We start from the raw sequence: 26,928 nt of genomic DNA, 5'->3' as shown, positions 1-26,928 counted from the left end.
TTTCTCAAATGCAGATAACGGTCTTTGGCCCCACGTTGGGCGCCATTTTATTTATGTAGTAGCCAAGAGGCAGTGCTCACTAGATACTGTGGGTTTTCCAGTTGTAAGGAAGCGTCTGGGCGGCCGGGGTGATCCTCAGCGGCCCAGAGTCCCCTCACAAAATTTATAATTTGTGAGACACCCAGAACGGAGAAGCGCCGATAATTTTATGGCCAGCTAGCGGGGAAAATGGGGAAGAAAATATTCGTACGGGATTATTTGGCCAGGGAAAACCAGGCGACCCGGAATAATCCAGCGGTCAAGCCCGCGTCAGCGCCCGGAATTATCCAGCGGCGAGACGAGCGGCCCGGAGTTATCCAGCGGCCACGCCCACGCCCACGCTCGGAGTGATCCAGCAGCGGGGAGCCTTCGGGGCAGGACAAAGGCTCGGAGGGATCCAGCAGCCAAGGCCTGTGTCCACGCTCGGAGGAATCCAGCAGCGGGACCACTGACTCGGAGGAAAATCCAGCAGTCAGCCCCGAATCCTCGCCCGGAAGAATCCAGCGGCAGGATTGCTCAGAGGGCTCGGAATGATCCAGCAACCACGCCTACGCCCACGCTCGGAGGGATCCAGCAGCGCGGCGTCCGTTGGGACAGGACAAAGGCTCGGAGAGATCCAGCAGCCGATGCCTGCGTCCACGCTCGGAGGAATCCAGCAGCGGGACAGTTGGTTCGGAAAATCCAGCGACCAACCCCCGATCCTCGCCCGGAAAAATCCAGCGGCGGGATGGCTCTCTGATGGGCAAGGGGAAAGGGGGAACCGGCGGCCTCGCGGCAAGTCCGGGCTCGGAAAGATCCAGCAGCCACGGGCTCCTGTTCCCGTCCGGTTTTCGCCCGCACCCGGAATTACTCCGATGCTACGGGGAAAGCGGGAGGGGAATTGGTCACTGCCGGCGAGGGGCGCCGGCCCGCGAACGAAGGCAGGGAAAACGCACAATTTGGTTGAAGCACATGTTTTCTAATTAGGTATTTTTTTATTGGGAAAAATAACTCCTGGCGGCGGGAGGGATAAATTCCCCAATATATATGTAGACTTAATGGCCGGCGGCCATGCTCACCCTGGCTGGATGTCCTTCAAGATCCTTCAGGAAGATTTGTCTCGACACGGACACGCGGTTTTGGCACTTATCCTACTTTGCACTGGCGGAGCGACACGACTTTCGCGATCAAGAATTTTGCGAGGATTAAAAATGACCTAATTCCTGAGTGTGGCCGTGACCTAGTTTCTGCCGGCAGCGCTGCCGCGATCGATCTTGGCGTTGCCGGGCTCTGCCACTATCGCCGACAGCGTTGCCACTTGCGCGCGTAACTTTAAAGCCTAGTGCTTGTTTTGAATTTCCCTTCGCGGGGTTTATTTGGCTTCATGCCGTTGGCTTCGTGCCGGGTGATGTGTGTGTGTGTGTGCGTGTGTATGGCTTCGTGCCGGGTGGTGTGTGTGTGTGCGTGTGTATGGCTTCGTGCCGGGTGGTGTGTGTGTGTGCGTGTGCTTAATTTTTAGTCTTAATTTTAGTCTTAATTTTAGGTATCGTAGGAATAAGTAATTATAAGCTTAGATTTTACATATATACATATATATAGTTTTGTGGCGACCGATCGTGTCGTCACACCCCCTCCTCACTTCCGGGTGGGGTATAGGAAGACCCGTACGTGGTCGTCTCTGTTTAACTGCACCCGGAATCGTTGGCCCTGCTCCTCCTCTAGGTAGCGCCGGGCCCTCCGTCTGGCGATTAGGAGTCGCTGCTGGATCCTCCGGATGAGCCCGGCGGGTATCGTGCCGTTGGGCGTGCTCCAGCCGTCGGGAACTGGTAGCCAGCGGGCGTGACCCTGGCGATCGTGTGGTAACTCCTCCTCGGACGAGGATCCGCTGGGACTATCCGCCCAGGGCGCGCTCCGTCGGCGGCCTCGGCGTGCTGGTGCTGGTGTGGGTGGCCGGTCCCTGGCCGAACGTGGCTCCGGGTCTGTTGGCTGAACCGGCCCGGCGGAAGACGAGCCCAGCTCGTCACTCAGCTCCTCGGCCCTGCGTCGGGCCACTGCCGCGGCGTATTCGCCGGGTGTGGGTAGCGGGGGGCGAGTCAGTACGGCCACGGCTGGCCTCTCGTTGGCGGAGTCCTCGTTGGCGGAGTCCTCGTTGGCGGAGTCCTCTTCAGTCGTCAGGTCGACGAGTCGGCTTGTCGCTGGGCCATCTGCCCGGCGTGGAGCGGCGGCGGCGTGGTACCCGCGTGACGTGGTCGGCGGTGACTGGCTCGGCGTTGAGGCCGCGCAAGTGGGTATCGGGCAGCTGGTGGCATATGGGCCCGGCCCGAAAATATCCTCGTACGCCGGCGGCGGGGTGCCCGGCGGTCTGAAGCTTGGCTCGGCGTCGTCGGAGTCTGAGATCTGGATGATCTCGGCCTCCACTCCCTCGTCGCTGGAGATCTCCTCATAATCCGGCTGGAACTGAGGTGACGGGGTCCTTGGCTCGTCGGCGGATTGGTTGGAGACGGGGCGCATTGGGAGCTCTACCCCGTCCTCGTCGGGAGACTCTCCGAAAAGGTCCTCCAGGTCCAATCCCTCTGCCCCGTGGGCCATCTCCTCCAGTACGTCGGGTGGAAGGTCGCCTAGGCACTCTCGTAGCGCCGCTTCCACCTCGACGTCTGGGTCCGGTGCTGCTACAGCCTGGACTGTGTGTGTCCCAGGCGCTGTAGGGGTCGGGCCGGTGCGTGCGCGTGCCGCAGTGAGGGCAACTCGCGGCGTCGCCCGTGGTGATGGGGTGATGTGGCCGGTAGACGTTGTTGTGGTGGTCCGGCCGTTGTGCGGGCGTGTCGACGGGGCGGCTGCTCGAGGCGCTGCCCGTGGTGGTTGCCCCTTGTTGCCGGTGGGCGTCGTGGGCGACTGGCCAGTGTGCGGACGTGTCGACGGGCCGGCTGTCTGTGGCGCTGCCCGTGGTGATGGCCTCCCTTCTGTGGTCTGCTTCCGGGTGGGGTGTAGCGGGACCAACGGCGGCGGCCCCTGGTCCGTGTCTGGCTGCTTGCCCTGGTCGGCAGGCGTGCGGGCGGCCTCGGCTGGCCGTGGTCGTGGCGGGGTGGTGTCCACCCGTATTGGGCCGAAGCGGTGGTCCGGCGGGATGTCTACCTGCTCCGCGGACGGGATTCGCCTGCGGATTCCGGCCACACTGAGTGGCGCGAGGACTGAAGGTTGGGGCCGATGCCCCATCTGGAGGCCTTCTAGCAGCTCCTCAAGGGCGATCCCCATCCAGGCGTCGTCCCTGGGTGATGACATCGTGACACTTGCTTGGCGAGATCGTTGGTCCGGGTGGTGGCGATGCGGCCGTGCTCGGGATCGTGGGCGGGGTGCGAAGCGCGTGTGATCAGCGCTGCCGTGCGCTGGATCCTCGAGGGTGCGTGCGTGTATTCGCTGGTGGTTGCCTGTGGGCGGCGGGTCGCGTCTCTGTTGTTGTCTGCTGTTGCACCGTGTGCGTTCGTGCTGCGTGATGATCGATGTGTCTGTGGAGAGAAAAGAGCAAAAGAGACGGCGTTGTTAGGGGGGCGCTTTCGAAGGACCCTACCCAACCGAGAGTTGCTCGATTTTTAAGTTTTGCGAAAGAGAGGGCGCATGTTTCCCCCCTAGGGGGGTAGGAGCGTTGGACAGGCGCGCCTGTCAGCAAGTGGCCCCTCTGAACATGGCCATCTTTCGATCTGGGCGTGGCATAGTGGCGGCGGCGTGGAGTGGGGCGTGGCTTAGTGGCGGCGGCGTGGAGTGGCTTAGTGGCTCGTGTCGGCGTGGTCTGACTGCTTTGAGTTCTGCGTGTCCTCGGCGTGGTCTTCCTCGTAGTCGCTGTCATCGATCGCGCCTTCGGCGTGGTCATCTGCTTCTCCCTGTCGGTAGGGTTTCAGCTGTCCCAAACTCGCAGTACGACGTCGGCGGCTGCCGGGTACGTGTAGCTGAAAGATGTTTGGTGAAGGGAACTTCGCCACTCGAAAGGGTCCCTCGTATCTCGCGGCCAGTTTGGCGGCGAATCCTTCAGCCGCGTTGGAGAGTGCATGGCGTCTCACCAGCACTAGAGATCCTACCGGCGGCTTCCAAGTCCGTCGGCGCAGATTGTAGTGTCGGCCCTGATCCGCCGTAGCGCGCTCGGCGTTGTCTCGCACTACTCGGAAGATGTCCTTCAGCTGCTGGCTTCGGTCCGTTGGGGCCACCTCTGGGGTGCCTCGTCCTGGTGTGAGCTCGTCGTAAAGAGTCCGTGGCAGCCTCGGTTCTCGCCCTTGCGTCAGGAAAGCTGGGCTAAATCCTGTTGTGTCGGAGACACTGCTGTTGATGGCCAGGGAGATTTCCGGCAACAACTGGTCCCATGTGTTCTGCGGGCCTCCATCCAGGTACTGGGCGATCATCGTCTTGATCGTCCTGTTGGCTCTCTCCGTCGGGTTCTGCCTTGGCGTATACGGCGCCGTGTGTTGTAGCTCCATGCCCAGCGATTTGCAGAAGTTCTGGAAAGATCGCCCTGTGAACTGCGTGCCGTTGTCGCAGACGAAGGTCCTCGGCACTCCGAATCTGCTCAGGATCCGTTCCCGAAAAGCGCGTTCAAGCTGCGCTCCGGTGGCTTTCCGGAGTGGTACCAACTCCACCCACTTGCTGAAAGCATCCAAAAACACCAACAGCATGGTGTTGCCTTGCTTTGATCGTGGGAGCGGCCCAACGAAGTCCGCGCAGAGAACCTGGAATGGCTCGTCGACCTGACGGGTGAACATCATCCCCGCAGGTTTCTCCTGGCTTACCTTGAACCTCTGGCAACTCGCGCAGTGACGAACATAGCGCGCGACGTCGCGAAACAAACCCGGCCAATAGTATCGCTGAGCCACGCGATTACTAGTTTTCCGGATTCCCAAGTGTCCGGCGGTTGGGTGGTCATGGCATTCCTCGAGGACGCGTTGGCGGTAATCCGACCCAACGCACAGCTTCCATGGCGTGTACTCCTCCTCTTCTGGCTGAAGACCAATGCGGCGATAGAGTTGTCCGTTCTCCTCCCTGTAGTCGGGGAACTTGGCGGGTTCTGTCCGCATCTTCTGAAGAATCTTCTTGATCCAGCGGCAGTTGACTCCTTGTACCTGTGCTTGCTGCGCGGTAGGCAGCGGTTGGCGAGAAAGGGCGTCGGCCACAAGATTTTGGGCCCCTTTCCGGTAATGGACGTCATACTGGTACTGCTGCAACTCGAGAGCCCAGCGTGCAATCCTGCCCGTCGGGTTATCGATCGAATTCAGCCATTTCAGCGAGTGATGATCCGTCACCACGTCGAAACGGTACCCCTCGAGGTAGCATCGCATCTTCCTGACTGCCCAGACGATGGCGAGGCACTCCTTCTCCGTAACGGAGTAGTTCCTCTCGGCCGGGTTGAGCCGGCGGCTGGCGTAAGCGACAACTCTCTCCTGTCCCTCGATGGTCTGCGTCAGTACGGCTCCTATTCCGTACTCGCTGGCATCCGTCTGTAGAACGAACTTCTGGCCGAAATCCGGACAGGCCAAGACCGGTGCCTTCGTTAGTAGCGCCTTCAGCTCCTGAAAAGCGTGATCCTGCCTCGATGTCCACTCCCACTTTTGGCCTTTCTTCAGCAACGCGGTCATGGGTTCGACCACGTCGGCGAAGTTTGGAACAAAGCGGCGATACCAGGATGAAATCCCAAGGCACCTCCGGAGCTCCTTTAGGCAAGTTGGTGGCTTCAGCTCGCGGATCGCGGCAACTTTGTCCGGATCTGTATGGATGCCCGCCTCGCTGATCACATGTCCCAGGTAGACGATGTGGCGTTGGAAGAAGTGGCACTTCCCTCGATTCAGGCGCAAGTTCGCATTGCGCAGGCGTCGGAAGACCTCTTGAAGGTTGGCGACGTGTTCCTCCAGCGTTGAGCCTATGACGATGATATCGTCCAGGTAGGCGAATGCGTGCGGCTCCATGTCAGGCCCGATGACTGTATCCAGAGCGCGCTGGAACGTTGCAGGGGCGGAATGAAGACCGAACGGCATCACCCGCCAGTGGAATAATCCTCTGCCGGGAACGGTGAAAGCCGTACACTCTCAGCTGCCCGGGGCTACTGGTATCTGCCAGTATCCATTCTTCAAGTCCAGCGTCGAGATGAACTTGGCGTTCCGGAGGCGTTCCAGAATCTGGTGAATCCTCGGGAGCGGGTAGGCATCGGGAACCGAGTTTTCGTTGAGTTGACGGTAGTCAACACACATGCGTACGTCTCCGTTTTTCTTCGCCGCAATCACAATAGGCGCGCTGTGCGGACTCTTCGAGGGCTCGATCCGCCCGTCTCGAAGAAGCTCGTCGATCTGTTTGTCGATGATGGCCCTCATGGCCGGGTTCCTCGGGAAATATCTCTGCTTCAGTGGCCGATCGCTGCGCATGATGATGTGGTGCTCCGCTATGTGGGACACCCCTGAAAGATTCTCGAACAAGGCCAACTCCTTCTCCAGGAATTCCTCTACCCAGGGCTCTGGGTAGCTGTGGGTCTCGAGCTCTTCCGCCTCGGCTGAATCTGGATCCCCAGCGGGGTGACTCACCGAGTTAATGTTTCCGCAGAGAGGCGAGTCTTGCGCCGGCGTTTCCTCGACGTGGTCCTGGAAACGGACACGCTTCATGGAGGTGCGAAATGGATTTCGCTGCGCGGCGGTGGCATCTGCCACAGGCAAGACGTGGCTCCAACTTGGCGGCTGGTTTCCCGTCGTGGACGGGTCTGTGCCCGAGATGACTGCTGACCTCCGGGAGGATGCGCTCTCCTCTCCGGCAGGCGTGGTGCTGGCGGTCTCCCGGTTGGTTTCGAGGGCTATGCCCCGAGGGCGGGCGCGTGGCGCCGGTTGCGGTGGTTCTCTGGCCATTGCTGGTTCTGTGTTGCTGGAGCGTAGCTCCGTCGTCGCTGGTTCCCGGCGGGCAGAGTGTGACTCGGCCGGCGGGCTTAGGGGTTGAGAGCGTGGCTCTCTCGGCTGCGGCGTAGGGTGTGGCCCTCCGTGAGGGTTGGAGTGTGGCTCCTCAAAGTGGACGAAACGTGGCTCCTCGAAGCGGACAGAGCGTGGCTCTTCCCTCCGGGGTCTTGCGTTGGCTCGTTCTTGAACCCATGGTGGCTCCGTGTACTGGTCTGGCATCAGGCTGAGGGTCTGTCCCCCGCACTGCATGGTGGCTCCGATCCTGCAAAGAAAGTCCATGCCTAGGAGAACGTCGTCAAGGACTTCGCTCATCACTAGCAGGACGGTTGGAGCGCGTTTGCTCCCCAGGTGGATATTGGCGGCGAGGGCCCGAGTCAGGTCTCGGCATGTCCCGTCGGCCAACTTGACTTGTGTGCGAATATCTCGCGTGTTGTCCGCGTGGCCTAGCTCCCGGGCTAGGTCCTCGCTGATGAAGCTATGCGTGGCTCCAGTGTCCAGGGTGGCCACGAATTCTCGTCCTTCCATGGTGATGGTGGCGCGAATCCGTCCCTGGTGTTGGTGGAGGGTTCCTCCTACTGGCTGCGTGGGTTGGACGGGTTCCCCGGGTGATTCCCGGTCACTCGAGGCCCGTTCCCGTTTCCCGATGCTGCACGCCGACAGCAATCGATAGTCCGGGTTCCTCTGCGCCCGCAGTCCCAGCAGAAAATGATGCGGGGGTTCCGGCACTCGGCTGAGAAGTGTCCCGGTTGGCCGCAGTTGCGGCAGGCGTCGCGGGCGTTGACTGGCTCCGATGTGGCAAGAGAGGCTGTGTTCTGGCTCGTGTTCGCGTTCCGGCTGGTACCTCCGTTGAAAGGGTTGCCCACTGGAGCTGCTGGTGGGGCACGGCGCGGCGTCTGCCCGGCTTCCGTCCCATAGTTGCGTCTAGCTTCCGGTCGAGGGCTCGGAGAGCGATGATCCTGGCCTCTATTCCGGCTGCGCGTCACCTCGTAGTCCACTACCAGGTGGGTCATCTCCGCCAGGGTGCGGAAATCCTGTCTTCGGGTGAACAGCTGGTACTCCGGCAGCATGTTGTCGTAGACGCGCTCCAACTCCCGGTCCGGAGAGAATCCAGCTCGGCGCATCTGTAAGCGAAGATCCACTAAGTATTCCTTGAACGGCTCGTTGGGTCGCTGCAGGTGCGTCCGGATCTCGTCCTCCAGTCGTTGATAATACCGCGGTGGCAGGAAAAAATCTAGAAATTCGCGGCGAACCTCGACCCAGCTGGCTTGCTGGAGTCCGCTCGTGCGGAACCAGCTCTCGGCGCGACCGGATAGCAGCACCACCAAGGCTTGAGCCAGATATCTCCGGTCGATCCGGCAAGTATCGGCCCGCTCCTCGATGTGCTCTATAAACCCGAGTGGATCCGTCGTTCCGTCGAACGAGAGACCCCACTTCGTCATCCTGTCGATCAGGATGGCTCCCAAGCCGCCGTCGCTGGGGTGATTCACGGATCTCGGAGGTTCTTCCGCCTTCGGGCGTCGCCCTGTGGCTGGGGAAGTACTACGCGGTAGGAAAAGCGAGGGTGGTATCAACGATGCCGACGTGATCGGTTCCGGAGAGATGAGAGACGGATCTAGCGGTATAGGTGACTTGACGTCGCCGGTGGGTGCGTTCCCGAACCGGCGTTCCAGTTCCTCGAGTCGATCCTGGATTTCCTCGGAATTGCCAGGCTGCCGCGCAAATGCTATGAGCCGCGCGCGTTGCTCGTCCACCGTGCCGCTTCGGTCGAGCTCGAACTCGCCGAGAATGGTTTCCAGCTCCATCTTTTTCCGGTAGCTAATCCATGTGACGCCCATCGTTGCGAAGAAAATGATCAGGGATACGGCGACCGAGAGTTAATTTGCTATGGCACGGGTCACGGAATCGAGTATACAATCGAAATTTAATTATTCTGTTTATTATATTAATTTATTTAATACTTTTATTATTTATTTTGTTCTTTAATTATTTTAATTATTTTTATTTAATTATTCAATTATTTTATTTTATTTTATTTTATTTCGTATCGAACTTTATTATTATCTATTATTTTATCGTATTTTTATTTGATTTTGTTTAATTATTGTATATTATTTTTCGATTTTATTTCGGCGTGTGTACTAGGCTTCTGCGTTTTTGAGATCGCGCAGGATCCGCTTTGTTTTGAATCGGCGACAGGATCACGCAGAATCCTCTGGGTACCCGTGGTATATATATTTTTTTTTTTTTTGTATGAAAGGATCTTCCCGTTGAGCTCTTTGAAAGCGACGGCGAAAGAATTTTCTCGGCACTGTCCTTGAAGGATATTATTAATTTCGAAAAATATTTAAGTGTCCTCGAAGGATGTTCTTGACCACGGCGGAAGGATCTTAGTCACTGGCGTTTGCGAGAAGAAATATTTTTGCGACCGCGGAAAACTTGAGCGATGTGTGTCTAATGATAGTTCGTCGGAGATTTTTCTTATGTTGCCCAGTGTAGCTTTATTTATTACTGCCCACGGTAGTAGCGGCGCAGCAGAGTGACAGATCGATAGCGGCAGAGGGCGTCCCTCTGCCGGCGTTGACGCGGGCGGAGATGCAGCGAAGCTAAGTTATGGCGGGAATATTTCTCGGGCGAATGCATGCGAAGCGACAGAGTGATAGCGGCAGAGAGCGTCCCTCTGCCGGCGTAACCGCGGGCAGCGACGTCAAATTTCGAGCGGTGCAGCGAAGCAAATTTTTTGGCGCGAATATCCCGCGTGGCGGGTGGAAAATTTTATTGTCTAATTCTCTTTTTATTATGCTTCGCCGCTGCCGTCTGTCGCCGAATTGGCGCGACCTATTTGCACTGCGAAAAAAACGTGGCCGTTGCCAAATATTCCCCCATAGAAAATTTATATATTTTTTTCCCCGTATATATATATTATTATTTTTTTCAGGTATATATATTATTATATTTTCTCCCTATATATTTTATTATTTTTTCCTATGTATATATATTTTCCTGGCCAAAAAGTACCGGCTGGCGGGGCTTTAATCCGCCAAGATGACCAACTTTTCCGTCCTGGTCTGTCCCTGCTCGGGCGCCATGTAAGGAAGCGTCTGGGCGGCCGGGGTGATCCTCAGCGGCCCAGAGTCCCCTCACAAAATTTATAATTTGTGAGACACCCAGAACGGAGAAGCGCCGATAATTTTATGGCCAGCTAGCGGGGAAAATGGGGAAGAAAATATTCGTACGGGATTATTTGGCCAGGGAAAACCAGGCGACCCGGAATAATCCAGCGGTCAAGCCCGCGTCAGCGCCCGGAATTATCCAGCGGCGAGACGAGCGGCCCGGAGTTATCCAGCGGCCACGCCCACGCCCACGCTCGGAGTGATCCAGCAGCGGGGCGCCTTCGGGGCAGGACAAAGGCTCGGAGGGATCCAGCAGCCAAGGCCTGTGACCACGCTCGGAGGAATCCAGCAGCGGGACCACTGACTCGGAGGAAAATCCAGCAGTCAGCCCCGAATCCTCGCCCGGAAGAATCCAGCGGCAGGATTGCTCAGAGGGCTCGGAATGATCCAGCAACCACGCCTACGCCCACGCTCGGAGGGATCCAGCAGCGCGGCGTCCGTTGGGACAGGACAAAGGCTCGGAGAGATCCAGCAGCCGATGCCTGCGTCCACGCTCGGAGGAATCCAGCAGCGGGACAGTTGGTTCGGAAAATCCAGCGACCAACCCCCGATCCTCGCCCGGAAAAATCCAGCGGCGGGATGGCTCTCTGATGGGCAAGGGGAAAGGGGGAACCGGCGGCCTCGCGGCAAGTCCGGGCTCGGAAAGATCCAGCAGCCACGGGCTCCTGTTCCCGTCCGGTTTTCGCCCGCACCCGGAATTACTCCGATGCTACGGGGAAAGCGGGAGGGGAATTGGTCACTGCCTGTGAGGGGCGCCGGCCCGCGAACGAAGGCAGGAAAACGCACAATTTGGTTGAAGCACATGTTTTCTAATTAGGTATTTTTTTATTGGGAAAAATAACTCCTGGCGGCGGGAGGGATAAATTCCCCAATATATATGTAGACTTAATGGCCGGCGGCCATGCTCACCCTGGCTGGATGTCCTTCAAGATCCTTCAGGAAGATTTGTCTCGACACGGACACGCGGTTTTGGCACTTATCCTACTTTGCACTGGTGGAGCGACACGACTTTCGCGATCAAGAATTTTGCGAGGATTAAAAATGACCTAATTCCTGAGTGTGGCCGTGACCTAGTTTCATCTTTTCGATCTTAGCTCATTCTGAAGTAATTCGACATCCACTTGCTGTATTAACATAGACCAAAGATATACGTTTTTACTCCATTATTATTTCGTTAAACTTCAGGATAATTCATAATTCTGTCTCTTATAATTATTAATCATTTTCTTAATTTATCTAATCCCTAGATATTTATCTCTACGTTAATTGAAATTCATATAAACAAACGCGTAAATGTGCGGCTCGCTTAGGATCCCGTTTAAGTTATACATACGATCGATATATATATATATATATATACAGAATAAATCAAATATGCGGCCTTGGTGCCAATTTACTTTCGATATACTGACTAACGCTCAGATCCTCCGCTGCTGGTTCGTTGGGCCCATCGAAGTTGCAGGTGCTGATGGCTGTTAGTTGGAAAGTTCAGAAACGATATTTAAATGGGACGCTCGCGTTCGCATTCACATATTACGCTAAACGGCAGAAAAGCAACAACAATATCAGTTACTTTCTATCTAATGTTACGCATTACTCTAAATTTAATCGATCTCAAAACTTTACGTCCTTCGGGTTACTGGAATCATCCAGCGGGAGCGCGCTGCTCACCGCGACGCGCCTCCAACTTCTTCGACAGGTCACATGCCTGCCGCTCAAGCGAGCTCTCTATCCGGCTGCGCCTGCTCCTGCCAAGTCTCCGCTCAGCTACCTTCGCTGCACCTCCACTGTTCCTACTGGCTTATGCTCGAAAAGGTAATGCTTAGCCGCTGTCCATACAGCCGAATCGCCTCAGTTGGGGCTGCACGAGGCCGGTTACATTACTCCGAGAACTCAGACACAGGCCGCCTCTGGTCTGACTCTTGGAGATTTCTCGCTCCCGGCTTAGTGCGGTCGCACTCGGATCGCTATAGCTCCTTGGCAGCCGACGTGGCAAAGCAGAGGTTCCCAAAACGTAGGGTTACGCGCACGTGCTGCGTTGGCCGCACGTCGACGTCTCTGCCGCCGTAGGGCCTCCGAAAAGTTAGGTTATGGCCGCTCGGTCGCACAGCGTTGGGCTGCACGTCGACGTCGCTGCCGCCGTAGGGCTTCCAAAGAGTAAGGTTATGGCCGCTCGGTTGCACCGCGCCGCCTTGTTCGCTGATCGCCATGCAGGTAGAAGAAAAACGGCATGTTCTGGAAGGCGCTACCCTACACTCTAGTCGCGGCATATGCGTTTCGATGGGTCGGTTCTATCATTTAAACTTACGATTATACTTATTTATATTTTCCTATTTGTTTTCCCTGCCCTTACCCTCTGACCCCTACACCACAGTTAACTCATCGAGAGTCCTACTCGAAGAGGTTTTAACTGAAAAAGGTCAGACAAGAATCGTTCTAGCTCTTTATGTCTTTCAGGTGATACACCCCTAAGGATTTCCCGACATCGTTTTCTAATTCATAGTAAATATGGCTAAGCTTCTTAGTAACTGTCGCTTTCATAAGGACTGGAGCCAGCTTACTGTTGAATTGTTTAGCCGCATTGCTTTGCGCAAAACTACGGGCATACACATTGTCACCGACTTTAAAACATGCTGAACGCGAGCGCAAATTATAAACTTTTGCATTGTTTTCATGCGTTTCCTTAATTTTCTTCTGTGCTTGATTACGTGCTAGCTGCATGACATCAGGCGTTTTCAACAAAGTATCATCCTGTAACGACTTAATGTTTCTTAGTAATTCATAGTCCTTTCCGTTCATGATCATATTCTGTACTTCGGCAAACACAAGATTCTCCTTAGCTGGTGAGATGGGCCAATGCCTCTGTTTTACCGGCTTCGCTTGACCAACGTCTATGGAATGTTCAATTAGTTGAGTTCGACCTAATCCTTCTGACTCGTAAGAGGGAAGCTTAGAGATTACAGTCTCTAGCCTCTTCTGTTGCTCGATCGAAAGGACATGCGTTTTCGGGCTATCGTCCGGATCTTCGTCTCGCCCTACGTCAAGTTCAGCTACACTTCCGGTCTCTTCCATTATTTTGGACAATAGACCGAAGTCTCGCCAGAAATCAACTCCCAGATATATATCTTGCTTCAGCCCTGGGATCACAAAAAATTCGACTGGATGTGTACGATTTCGATAATTGATGTCTGCCACGAGTCTGCCTACGACTGAGCACTCGGAGTTATTCGCGGTTTTAATGCGACCTGAACATTTTCGTAAATTTGGGTTCTGAACTAAGTCTCTAGCAGCGTTGCCTCCGATACAGCTTATCGTTGCTCCTGAATCGAGTAACGCCACATAGCGCTTACCCACTAAATCGATTTCCGTGTATAAACGGTTATCGGAATTCATAAAAACTGCTGCTATCAACTTTTTCCGGTTCTTTCGAACCTTGTTCCAAAATGATCGTGCCCTTAGTGTTGAACGTCCGGGTTTGCGAGTGTCAATACTGCTGCAAACGTCTGCGAATATTCTTCGTCTGGCTTCAGCGTACTGTGCTTCACGTATATGATACGGTTGGTTAACTTTTGCTGTGTTTGGGTGTACTTCTTGCAGATTTAAAACTTCACACGGTTCTGTGTGCGTACCACTACTGGATTTTAATGTTTCGGATGCGACGCGTGGATTTTGGCCGACGCATCCCTTTGTCGGTTTTCCGATGGTCTACAGTGCTGACAGTTCGGCTTAAAAGTGTTTTTGGCTCCGCATCCATAACAGAAGATGCTGCGAACTTCGAGACACTCGTCGAACCTATGGCCTATCTTATCGCAGTTCCAACATCTTATCTGATTAGTCTGTAGGGCTGACACATCTTCTCGACCTACATCCTCGGATTCCTGTTCTAGTTGAGCAATATAAGGTCGTGTTCCGACTTGGTTCTTCCCTTGCTGCGGTCTATTCTGCTTACAAAACTGTTCTTCCCTTAAGGTGACTAAGGAATCTATGCGCAAATGCATCAACTCGTACCTCAGCGATGGCTTCGCATGTCGAATCAGCAGTTCAACTAACGACTGCTCTGAAAGTCGAGTACTCAAGCGCGAAACCAACTTTTCTATTTGGAATTGGTACTCTTCGAATGGTTCCCTGTCTGCTTGACGCCTACTATTGATAGATTCCCATATGTCCATGTCTGTATCCACATCTCGAAATTTCTGTCTAAATTTCCTGCAAAACTCTGCCCATGTAAAATTCGTACATGCTTGGTGGAATTTCCAATACCACTCATTCGCTTTGCCGGTAAAGAACAGATTTAGGTGATCACAAAGAAGCTGATGATCTCCGTTCAAGTTTTGTTGGGCTAGTGCTTGTACTCTGTACAGAAAATCCTCTGTCTGCAAGCCATCTTTGGCTCCATCAAATTTGATGTGCCAACTCTGGATAATACCGGGCACCTTCTCCGGCTGCACCGAAGTGTGCGACCTCTCAGAGTTTCGACTAGATTGTCGATTCCCTAATCTCTCGTTTTGCTCCCTGTTCGGTAAATTCAATCCTGACCCTGGCTGAGTTTGACCTACTGCGAAAGCTTGTCCCTGTGTTACATTGTTCATGCTTCTCCTACTCGGGGATTGGGCATTCTGTTCGAGCTGCAAATTCGATATCTGTGATTGTATGAAACGAGTCAAATCCTGCATAAGCTTCTGTTGCTGAGACTGCATTGCTGCTTGAACTACTCTACCTATTTCTTCGACACTCTCTGCTCTAGATGAATCGAGAACTGATGGTGTATTAGCGCTTCTATCGCGCTGCTGCGCCACGTTACTACGTTGCTGAGACCTAGTAACCATACCTCTGCGTTGCCCCAAACTTCGACCTCTTCTTGGTTCATTCCTGTTACGGCCTCGGTTTGTGATAAGATTGCTGCTGCCTTCGCCAGCGTCATATTCATTGGGTGCTCTTCCTGACTCGGATCTTTGTTCTGCATCTGCCAATTCGGCTAATAAGTTATTGTTCGATACTGACAACTGCTGCATGGTTGATTGCAAGTCGGACACGAGTTCGTTACTGACAAGTGATCTCTAATACATTGATGATGAAATCGATGATTACAAGGAGAAGCTGCTGTCAGATCGTTCACGCTTAAAGGTCGTGTGCATAGAATGCAAACACTCTCGTCATTATAAGAAGCGGCTGCTAAATTCTCTAAGCTATGATGAATAGGCATTTTCTTCTTCTGTAACTGTTATTGGTTGCTTAATATTTTCAAATTATGGTCTTTGTTTTTCCAGCTAGTTTCTGTCGAATACCTTCTTGCTGAGCGTTCTCTCCTAACCAACTCTATACTAATATTGTCTATATTGTTGCGGCTTTGTAGGTTTGTATTCGCTGTATTGGTCATCCATCGAAGTTCCTCTGACCACTTGATATTCCTAAATACGCGTACAGTACCTTTTGCCAGTAGTCTAAACTGTCGCCTTTGGATAGTATTCTGCGCTCGGTTAGCACTGGTCGATAGTACCACGAAGTTTTGATAACATATCGCTATTCCAAGCTACTAATTCCGAATTCGCTTCCCTTCCACCTAACTAATTTCAGGCTCGAGTTTTTGCGCCTGTGAGTGGGTTCGTTGCGGTCGCCTTGATCCGTAAGATCTCGAATCGAAGACGAAATTCCGGCTAAGAAGTCCTCAACTCGCAACTAGCAAATCTCTAGTATGAAATAGTAACAATTTCTGCTGATTAAATTAATTACAAAAAAATTCTTTTGGATGGATAGTCGAGCATTTTCATGGGCTAAAACCACTCGAGGGTCCTGCACCTAAAACAATAGGTATTTGCGGCTCCTGCGAGTTGCACTATAGCTTGATATTCTTCTTCCTCTTATTTCTCAAATGCAGATAACGGTCTTTGGCCCCACGTTGGGCGCCATTTTATTTATGTAGTAGCCAAGAGGCAGTGCTCACTAGATACTGTGGGTTTTCCAGTGTACAATCGGATCGGTATTTGTGCACTTCTTGCTATGCTCGGTTCAAAGCTCGTCGGATATGGCGTGGGCCTTCCTCACCGATTATAAGTCACACCCTTTCACTACAACTAAATGATTGGTCAACGGTTGAATTAATCGGACGTACGGACGGACCCTAAAGAGTAGGTATAAGAGAGGAACACTCGCGTTGTGGGTGGCTGAAGTGTCATCCGCCCCCACGTCTTTACCCTCCCTGCCGTGGTAAACTCTGATAATTTAAGTGTTACCCCTTAACTAAGTTCATCTTTTCGATCTTAGCTCATTCTGAAGTAATTCGACATCCACTTGCTGTATTAACATAGACCAAAGATATACGTTTTTACTCCATTATTATTTCGTTAAACTTCAGGATAATTCATAATTCTGTCTCTTATAATTATTAATCATTTTCTTAATTTATCTAATCCCTAGATATTTATCTCTACGTTAATTGAAATTCATATAAACAAACGCGTAAATGTGCGGCTCGCTTAGGATCCCGTTTAAGTTATACATACGATCGATATATATATATATACAGAATAAATCAAATATGCGGCCTTGGTGCCAATTTACTTTCGATATACTGACTTACGCTCAGATCCTCCGCTGCTGGTTCGTTGGGCCCATCGAAGTTGCAGGTGCTGATGGTGAAGGACGTAAGAGCCGTCGCCTAGCGCCAAACTAGCCCTGCACAACAAAAGGGTTAACTACACTATAAACTCTGCCGTTCCGTAGTTAATATTTACCCGTTCTCACTCGTGCACAACACTTATTAAGTTTTGTCACTGGTCTCTTGCTGGCACTTTACTATTAATTCGATTGAAACTGTATAATCCACGTGCCGGAATTATTATAGTAAAAATGATCTACGATGCGTGTGCTTTGCTCTGGTTTTCAATTTCAAGTGAGCGAGCGTCACAAAATTTCTCTACACGCAGCGTGCCTTGCATAGCAAACGAGCCAAAAGCTACGGGACTTTTCCCAAATCCTCTCTCGCGCTCTCGATGCTCGCGAGCGAAGGACTGGAGGAAGGAAAAATAAGCAAAAAATCGTACGATTTCGCTGGCGCTGCGAATGCAGGTAGAAGAAAAACGGCATGTTCTGGAAGGCGCTACCCTACACTCTAGTCGCGGCATATGCGTTTCGATGGGTCGGTTCTATCATTTAAACTTACGATTATACTTATTTATATTTTCCTATTTGTTTTCCCTGCCCTTACCCTCTGACCCCTACAAACCCTAAGTCAAAATTCTACCGAATGCCATACTCCAGTTGCTCTGCGAGTATTTAAATCATTAATAATCGGAAATATATAAGAAAGGTATAATCAAAACAAGAAGAAAATAAAAAGTTAACTCCCGCGACGGCAGGTGTCCGTCTAGGTGATCCTAACGGGTCTTAGGCAGCATCCACTGCGCTGGCGATAAGCGTATATCAATAGCTTAGGCCTTCGTCGGCCAGATGAGGGGAGCGAGGGGGTGTTTTCACGGCAGCTTGCCGATGGTGATAACCAAGCAGCTGCTCCGGTCTAATAAAAAAACTGCGCCAGCGGAATTGGTCTGCTGCGCTCAGGTCTTCCACTTGGGGTGGTTCCGCTCTCATCCAAACGTGGGCGGTTATGTAATCATCGGCCGGAGGTTAAGTCCGTCCGGGCCGCTGAGTATGGAGCGAAACTGGTGTCAACTGAGATCCACTGCTGGCGGTTGGCGGAATTGGTTAAAGACGGCCGTAGAGCAGGGGAATCTGCCTTTTCGAGGTCTAGGCCTCCGTCACGCCCCTGAAGCCGGATCCCTATGAAAACTGAGTTAGCATTGAAACGCACTAAATTTGCACTTATTCACCTTTTCTCCACGCACAAATTCACACGAGAAGTTATAGCTGGCTATACCACTCTGGGTTTCACTCGGATTATTTAATTAATAAATTGTATTACCGCGTGTAATATTGACTTAAATTTGGCCGCGCCGAGAAACATAAACGTTTGCCAAAGGGTTTTTATCAAAGAGTGAATTAAGCTTTGGGACGCTGACTGCAAGTAACCGCGGTTCAGAGCTTTACTTAGACTAACTGTTCAATCGTATGATCATTGTCAATCGTGATTGGTCTTAGCCAGTTATTAGCTATTTTCGCTATGGAAAAGTTCCTATAATTTTAAGTGCGAGGGTAGGTCGAAAAGTTTTTGTAAGTGTAAGCTTAGCTGGTCACTACAAACTCAGTAAATGCTCAGCAGGCCCCAGAGCAGCCACAAAACAACATGGAATCCATGATGGTGACCATGCAACAAAGCATGATGGAACTCATGTCATTTATGAAAACGACCATGCAAACGCTCGTCCAGAATCAGAATATGGTGATACAGCTGCTCGTAGCACAACAGTCAAAATAATCTATGTCCAATCTACGTATATCCACGTGGAATGCCAATGGCGTCTCACGGCATAAACTTGAACTAACACAATTTCTAAACGAAAACCACATCGACGCCATGCTACTGGTTGAAACGCACCTCACAAGCAGATACAACTTTCATATAAGAGGTTATACCTTCTACCGCACAGATCATGCAGATGGTAAAGCCCACGGCGGGACCGGCATCCTTATCAGAGAACGCATCAAACACCACTTCCACCAAAGGTTTGCAACAAATTACCTGCAAGCTACGTCCATTAAAGTGCAGTCAGGTAACGGCAACCTTTGCATTGCTGCTGTCTACTGCCCACCTCGCTTTACAATCTCTGAAGGTCAATTCATGGATTTTTACAACTCACTTGGAGATCGATTTATAGCTGCAGGAGATTACAACGCCAAGCATACGCATTGGGGATACCGCCTCGTGACCCCCAAGGGAAGACAACTGTACAACGCTCTCATCAATGTGAGAAATAAGCTGGACTACGTTTCCCCTGGTAGCCCCACATATTGGCCAGCAGACCCCAGAAAGATACCCGATCTAATTGACTTCGCGGTGACAAAAAACATCCCACGAAATTTAATAAACGCCAAGGCCCTTCCAGACCTTTCTTCAGATCACTCGCCGCTGTTGATAACCCTCCTTCAAAGCCCAGAAACTACGGATCGCCCCTATAGGCTGACGTCGCACAGAACCAATTGGATGAAATACAAAAAGTATGTGAGTTCCCACATTGAGCTAGCCCCCCAGCTCAATACTGAAACCGACATCGACTCCTCCACCTCCGCACTGGAAGAGGTACTTGTGACTGCAGCCAGAATCTGTAATGGACCCATATAAAAACTTTTTAGTATTTTTTTTTTGAAATTAAAATGATACGCGCCTAAAAATAGTAGCGATAATTAGTATCGACCTCTTATCTGGCAACGTCTTAAAAATGACAGTTAAAACCACCAGCTGGTGAATACCGAAGTGCAAATCGGTGAAGGGTTCTTCGGGTCTCCAGCTTCTGGCTTCGATCTTTTCTATTGGAGTCGTCAAGCTGAGAAGTTGGTCCCGAACCCAGCAGGGAAAATATACAAGAGAGCATATGCACATGTGCTCCGGACCCTAATCCCACTGCTATTTCGGCATCGGTTGAAAAAGGCCATCAACAAACGCCAATCTACCGGCTGCCAAAGATTGCCGTGTCGGCAAGGTAAATATTTTTTATAAAAAAAATGTCCAAGCCGATCGACATATAATAATATTTTCGTTGCACGTGTAGGTCACGCTTATTTTCGACTACACGGCGAGAAATCGCTAGGTCGATTGAGCAGAAAAAAATACAAGAAAAGGAAGCACTGGGTAAATATTTCTAAAAAATTCCTGGGCTCGTTTGCACAACATTAATTATTTAATTCCTGTAGCTAAACGAGGCAGCAGAGCAGATTGGTTACGCTATTCCGCTCTGGCCAAAAAAGGCGGCTGGAGCAGCTATCTCTGCTGGGGAAAATTCATTTGGAGTTCGCAGCAGCTTGGAGCAGAGAAAAACCCACAAAAAGTGACCCAAAAATAAACGTGAAAAAACAGTGCAGATTAAAAAAAAAAGAAATTTAAAAATTAACAAGAAAGGAAGCTAACTTCGGCACGCCGAAGTTTGTATACCCTTGCAGATTGGTTTTTATGTTTATATTATAGATTTAAATGCTGAAAACACTTACAAAAACAGAGTTTCATTACATTTTACCTATACTTATTATGTTTACAGTTTGACAGTTACAGTTTTACATTCCCAGCTTTACATTTTCTCTACATTTACAGATCGTTTATATGGATTTTTATGAAATTTATACCAAAATTCTAGAATAATAAAAAAAGCTTATATCTCAGAGTAGATAAACATACGATGAAAAACAACGAAGCTATAATTTTTTTCCTATTTATTTCTCGATCGTTCCTATGGCAGCTATATGATGTAGTCGGCCGATTTGCATACATTTTTTACCAAAATTCAGAAATAATATAAAATGGCCATATCTAAAAAATGGAGCAAAAATTTTGAAAAACAGCAAAGTTATACATTTTTTTCTAGAAATGTATCGTACATTTGTATGGCAGCTATATGATATAGTCGTCCGATCCGGCCCGTTCCGACATATATAGCAGTGAGAGTATATAGAAGACTATATGCAAAGTTTCATTCAGATAGCTTTAAAACTGAGGGACTAGTTTGCGTAGAAACAGACAGACAGACAGACGGACAGACAGACAGACGGACAGACGGACATGGCAAGATCGACTCGGCTGTTGATGCTGATCAAGAATATATATACTTTATAGGGTCGGAAACGTCTCCTTTACAAACTTCTGACTGAAATTATAATACCCTGCAAGGGTATAAAAACCCTTAAAATCTAGTGACAAATTAAAAGTTAACGAAGACGAGGAAATGGGTTAAAACAACTCATAAAATACACGACTAGTTAAAATGTAAAATCTTCAAAACCCGACCTCAAAGCGAAAAAAAAAAAACATACAGAATAGTGTAAATACATATATATATAAATATAAATATATAAATCTTATTTTTTTTATTAAATACCAATAGAGTTAAACCCCCTCGAAACATCATCATTATTGCCAAATTATGAAATGAATTATTATGAAGTGTCTCAAATCCGATAAGAAATATAAAATTTAAAATAGGCATGTAAAAGATGTAAACGGGGTAAAAACAATGACAGTGGTAGTGATGGTGATGCATATGAGCAGTCAATATGATAGGAAAAAAAAAACAAGAGCGTGAGCTTAGCAAATCCAACTAAAATCGTACAGTGCAATAAAAAGTTTCGTTGCCAGTAAGAATATAAAAAATTTTACAACTAAACAAAAAACTAAAACACAGGAAAATAAAAAAAAATAATATGTAGTATAATTAATATCAAATATGAAAACGTAACTGAAAAAAAAAATTTAAATAACTTCTACATATTTTAAATCTTAATCAAAAAAAAAAAAAAAAAACAAAACAAACAAACAAATTAAGATCATGCGGCTATATTTTTAATTTTTAATTTTCCCCTAATACACACCAAAACCTCATCGACAAGAAGGCCTTCTTCGAGAACAACAAAGTGGGTGAGTGAACACAGAAAACAACTTATGTCGCCCAGTGTAAAGGCTGATTACCGGCTTTAATGCTTATCAGCATCGATTGATTTTTGTTATTTTGCCAATTCCTCTTTTTATTCTAATTCATGTTATCATCGTAAATTTAAAGCATTTAAATGTAAAGCCAAAACATGCGCTACACTGAGAAAATTAAAACCTAATTATTTTGTTATTTTACATATACATATTTTCTTGTTTCAGCAATAGAAACTGTTTTATTGTAATTGTGCGATGTAGGTTGTTGAAGCTAAACAAAAAATCGAATAATAAATAAATAAAATTATGTAGACCCAAAACAACAAAAAAAAAACAACAAAAAATAAAAACAATTAAATGGGCATAGTTAGATTTTAATAATATTTTATAGCATCATAATTAGGCACCACCTTATCATTATCATTGTTTTAAACGAAACAAATTAGAATTATAATGACACTGAAACATTTTTTTTTTAAATGATTAAATAAATAATTATATTAACCATAAGTAAATAAAATAGGCTATGTAATGATAGGGTATAGAAATTAATAAATAAATAAATTAGGCCTTGAAATGTACGCAGAAACATCATTATATTAGGATTTTGTTTATTATTGTGAATTTGGAGATATGTACACTGAAAAATATGGAAAAGGAATTTTTGTTTGATTATTAAAAATTATTATAATGATGATGAATTTTTAAGTTTTCTTACTTATGGCATGGGAGACTAACAAACTGATGTATACGTAAATACTTTTGGGGTCTTTCGCTAACGATTACAAGAAGGACCATGGTTGGGAGGGTAAAGATATAGGGTGTGGCGAACAACAGCCAAGGCCACCCCTGCAGGCTCAAAAATTAATTCGTGCTTTCTCGTTTCTCAATTTTTTTTTGCAGTTTAGTTTTTCCTGGTTTCATATATTACTAATTATGAGACCATTGTTTTGTGTGTTGGTTTCGAATGAGGATCGTCTCATTGTGTAGATTCAGGAGGGACTCTATAATAAAACCTTTGACGTAACAATCCTTATCCACAGCAAAAACCCCCCCACATCTCCCGCTAGAGCTAGGAATCAATGGGTCCCGCTCAGCTGATGGTTAAGGGTCGACAAGCCTGAATGTGGTTAGCACTCGGAGGTATGATCGAGAACAACGATACCCTAATTATGTTTTCCCCTTTCAACGGCGTAAATTACGTCACATAGATTTTTGGCGCCCAACGTGTGGGGCAAGTGCGTTTACGGTACATATATTTTGGCCCAGCAGGCAGGTGCGAACAGCACTTCGATTTTCCGTGCAGTCGCTAATGCTAAAAGGCAGGTGCTTAAATATTTGTTTTGTATAGGTACTAACCCCTGATTATTGAAAGTGTAAATCAAGCTTTAGTAAGTTTTAAATAGACTATTGGAAAGCGATCCATTATTAGCGAGTGCTGATAGGCATCGATCGTAGAAATTTAATTCTGAAAAAGAAAATTCTTTGGAATAAAATAGCTTGCAACCAAATAACATCAACGTATGATCTAACGAGTGACAAAGTTGAAACGAAATCGTTTTTCGCTTTAGCCTTGGTAATTTGTGAGAACAGTATCGGGTTGTTACAACAGTCATAATCTGAAAGCTCTTTGTCTTTGATGAGAGTTTTATTACCATTATGAAAGTAGTCAAAAAAAAATGATTGATTTTGTTATACATCTTTGGAAATCGAGTTTTTGAGTATTCGGAAACGTTCGACCGAGATTACAGGTAGCTTGCTATCAGAATAATTAACAACTTGAGTTAAGTAAGAGAAAGTTAATCCAATGTGTTCTATTGTGTGATCATTGTTGGAAAACGAACTAGAGGTAAGCTACTGGAATACAATATAGATGCATTTGTGTTTTATTGTCCGTAGAAAACTGTACAGTAAAGTAGATAATGGAGGTCATGCACAACATTTACTAATTGCAATAGCCCAATTTAAATAAATTCATAAAGCACAGAATTAGTAGAAAGCCCAGAAATATTCATCTTTTGTTTAGGTCTCCCTGAAAACGCCATAAGAAAAAAAAAATTGTTAAGTATGCCACTTGAACACAGCTTTGAGTCAGGAAAAACTCAGCATCAAGCAGATTCGGCAGCAAATATCTGTCTTATTTGCGAAGAAATTATGTTAAATACACAACCTTGTGTTATAACGCAATGTAATCACATTTTTCATAAGCAATGTTTGGAAACACATGTACCAGTACATAAAGAGTGTCCTTGCTGCTTAAAAGCAGTACAGCCAAAAGATTGGAAAGTAGTTTTAGGTAGCCATTCACCGAATGCAAGGAGCGCGGTCAACAACCCTCCAAAAAGAGTCGTTGCAACAGGTTCTCGTCCGTGTACTCGGTCGTTAGCACATCAACTAGAAGCAATTGCACAACCGGCACCAACGGAAGCCGAGGTTCTGGTCAGAGTTCACGACCAGTCTAATTTATCAAATTCAGAAAACCAACATACACCAGGAAGTACGCCTACGAATCAAGAAGTTAGGGCAAGATCAGATCAAGTCGCCAACGCACCAGTTAGACGAGGTCGCCCTCCTAGGCAAAGAAGACAGAATAATCCGCCAGTAGCCAATAGTGTACCGCGAGCGGAGATAGAATCTATCGTTCGAGAGACAGTGACTCGGGTTTTGTCATCCATGTCAGGAAGTGGGAGCCTTGCACCGCCACCCGGACAAGTAGCTGAACATGCAAGTCCAGGTACACTTCGAAGTTATAGGTCCGCAAATGGTATGCATATGCATACTCTTGGTCCACATAAAATCGCAGATGTTCTTCAGAAATGGGGAGTAAGGTTTGATGGAACAGTAGAAGGATTATCGGTAAAGGAATTTCTATACCGAGTGAAGATTTTGACAGTTGAACATTTTGACGGTGATCTAGAAATTATCAGCCGAAATATTCATCATCTTTTAATTGGTAAAGCTAGTAGTTGGTTCTGGAGATACCATAAAAGGGTTCAAACATTCAACTGGAGAGAATTTTGCGCTGCTTTTCGAGAACAATATCGTGAGAGCAGAACAGCAACAGAGTTACGTGAACAAATTCGCTCCCGGAAGCAAAAGCCAGGAGAATCGTTCGATACGTTTTATGAGAGTGTTTGTAAGCTCATGGATAGATTATCAGTGAGTTTTGCAGAAGACGAGCTAGTAGAGATGATACAGGGAAATCTACTGATCGACATGAAAGAGAGATTGTTATTTGAAAACATTTCATCTATTTCCGAGTTACGAAGGTTGGTTCATAAGCGAGAGAATTTTCTTAGGGAAGCAGGCCGAGTGCGGTCATCACAAACTAAGCCCGGACCATATCGCGTATACGCGGTGGAGGACAATCAACTCAGTGAGACTCAGGAATGTGAGGATGATAACGAAATTGCAGCAATTCAACGCACAACTCCTTTGTTGTGTTGGAATTGTGAGGCTCCCGGTCACATATGGGAAAATTGCTTGGCCGAGAGACGTATTTTTTGTTATGGTTGTGGAGCCCCGCAAATATATAAACCCAATTGCTAAAACTGCAAGCGAAAGGCGGAAAACCGGCAAGGGGGGGCATCCAATCCAGGAAGGGTGTCCCAGAAGTAGAAGATAGCTCAAGAACAGAGGTTGAAAAGGTTAAAATCTTAGAAAGTAAGTTAGATCAAAAGTCGAATCCTGAAGTTAATATATCATTTAAGCCCTATCATGAGAGGTTAAGAAACTATTATCTAGTAAGAGAACGAATTTTTGCTGGACTCGTGAAAAAGAGTAGACGGAATACTCTCAGGATGCGAAATTACTATCGTTCGTTAATAAAGAAGAAAACTATGATTGTGTCAACTGTTTTTCAAAACAACATTGATCGTCGTAGTTATGCCAGCGTAGCATTCTTGGATTTTTCTGAACTAGGTTTGCTTGACACGGGGGCCAACATAAGTTGTATTGGTTCATCCCTAGCGCTTACGGACTTTTCGAAGTATCCCAATTTTAAGTCAATTTTGTCTCAAGTCTGAACCGCTGACGCCAAGTCTCACCAAGTTCTAGGAAGTCTGAAAGTAAAAATGCAGTATCAAAATAAAGAGAAAGATGTAGAACTATTCATAATCCCGTCTATAGCCCAGAGGTTAATATTAGGTATAGATTTCTGGCGAGCTTTCGAGTTAGCTCCCGGGATCATTAGTTCTATATTGAATGAGGAAATAGAAGAAAGTGAAGAGGAGGAAAAATACCCATTAACAGTAAAAGAAAAACAGCAACTTGAGGCTGTTAAGGAGCTATTTCCGAATTTTGAAAAACAAGGATTAGGTCGCACTGCCCTGATTAAGCATAGTATCGACATAGGAGAAAACAAGCCTGTGAAACAGCGTTATTATCCGGTGAGCCCAGCTGTCGAAAAGCTTATGTATACGGAAATTGACCGCATGCTTAGCCTCGGAGTGATCGAGTTGACAGAGGAAGCGAAACCATTGACTGCATTTACAGTTCCAGGTCGAGCATTATATCAGTTTACGGTCATGCCTTTTGGCTTATGTAATGCTCCCTCGACGATGTCCCGGCTAATGGATGACTTAATTCCGCCAGATTTACGTCATTGCGTTTTCGGATATCTCGACGACCTATGCATTGTCTCAGAAGATTTTGCGTCACATTTAGCAGTCCGTATTGCAGACCAATTCAAAAAAGCTAACTTAACTCTAAACATAAAGAAAAGTCACTTTTGCGTTACTAAGGTGAATTATCTAGGGTATGTGATCGGAAGTGGTGGAATAGCCACTGACCCGGAAAAAATATCCTGTGTAATTAACTGGCCCACACCGAAAAATTTGAAACAAGTGAGAGGTTTTCTCGGTGTATGTGGTTGGTACAGGCGATTTATAAAAGACTTTGCAGAAATCACCTGTCCTATTACAGAAGTCTTAAAAACAAGAAAATGTTTTAAGTGGTCTCCGGAAGCCCAGGACGCCATGGAGAAATTGAAACAGTTGCTAACGTCAGCGCCTGTGTTACAAAATGCGGATTTTTCCCGTAAATTTGTTGTACACTGTGATGCTAGTGATTACGGCATTGGTGCTGTGTTGGTACAAGTATCTGATAGCGGAGAGGAAAGACCATTGGCATTTATGTCCAAAAAACTCTCGAAATCGCAACGAAACTACAGTGTTACGGAACGCGAATGTCTGGCAGTGATATTAGCGATCGAAAAATTCCGGTGCTATTTAGAATTACAACCATTTGAAGTAGTGACAGATCACTCAAGCCTTCTCTGGCTTATGCGACAGCAGAATGTATCTGG

General features: G+C 48.2%; 1 protein-coding gene across 1 annotated transcript; it reads right to left on the bottom strand.

The window, feature by feature from the left end:
- Positions 1-1,653: 1,653 nt before the first annotated feature.
- LOC108075039 (proteoglycan 4-like) lies at positions 1,654-3,297 on the bottom strand. The gene has a single exon (XM_070288984.1). It carries the CDS (start codon positions 3,295-3,297, stop codon positions 1,654-1,656), a length of 1,644 nt encoding a protein of 547 aa, XP_070145085.1.
- Positions 3,298-26,928: the final 23,631 nt, after the last annotated feature.

Source organism: Drosophila kikkawai, unplaced genomic scaffold (assembly GCF_030179895.1).
Source record: "Drosophila kikkawai strain 14028-0561.14 unplaced genomic scaffold, DkikHiC1v2 scaffold_50, whole genome shotgun sequence".
NCBI lineage: Eukaryota > Metazoa > Arthropoda > Insecta > Diptera > Drosophilidae > Drosophila > Drosophila kikkawai.
The sequence above is the reverse complement of the archived record's forward strand: the minus strand, read 5'-3'. Positions and strand labels throughout refer to the sequence as shown.

Coding starts and splice junctions, on each gene's coding strand:
- LOC108075039 (XM_070288984.1), bottom strand. CDS start 3,297: ATGTCATCACCCAGGGACGACGCCTGGATGGGGATCGCCCTTGAGGAG.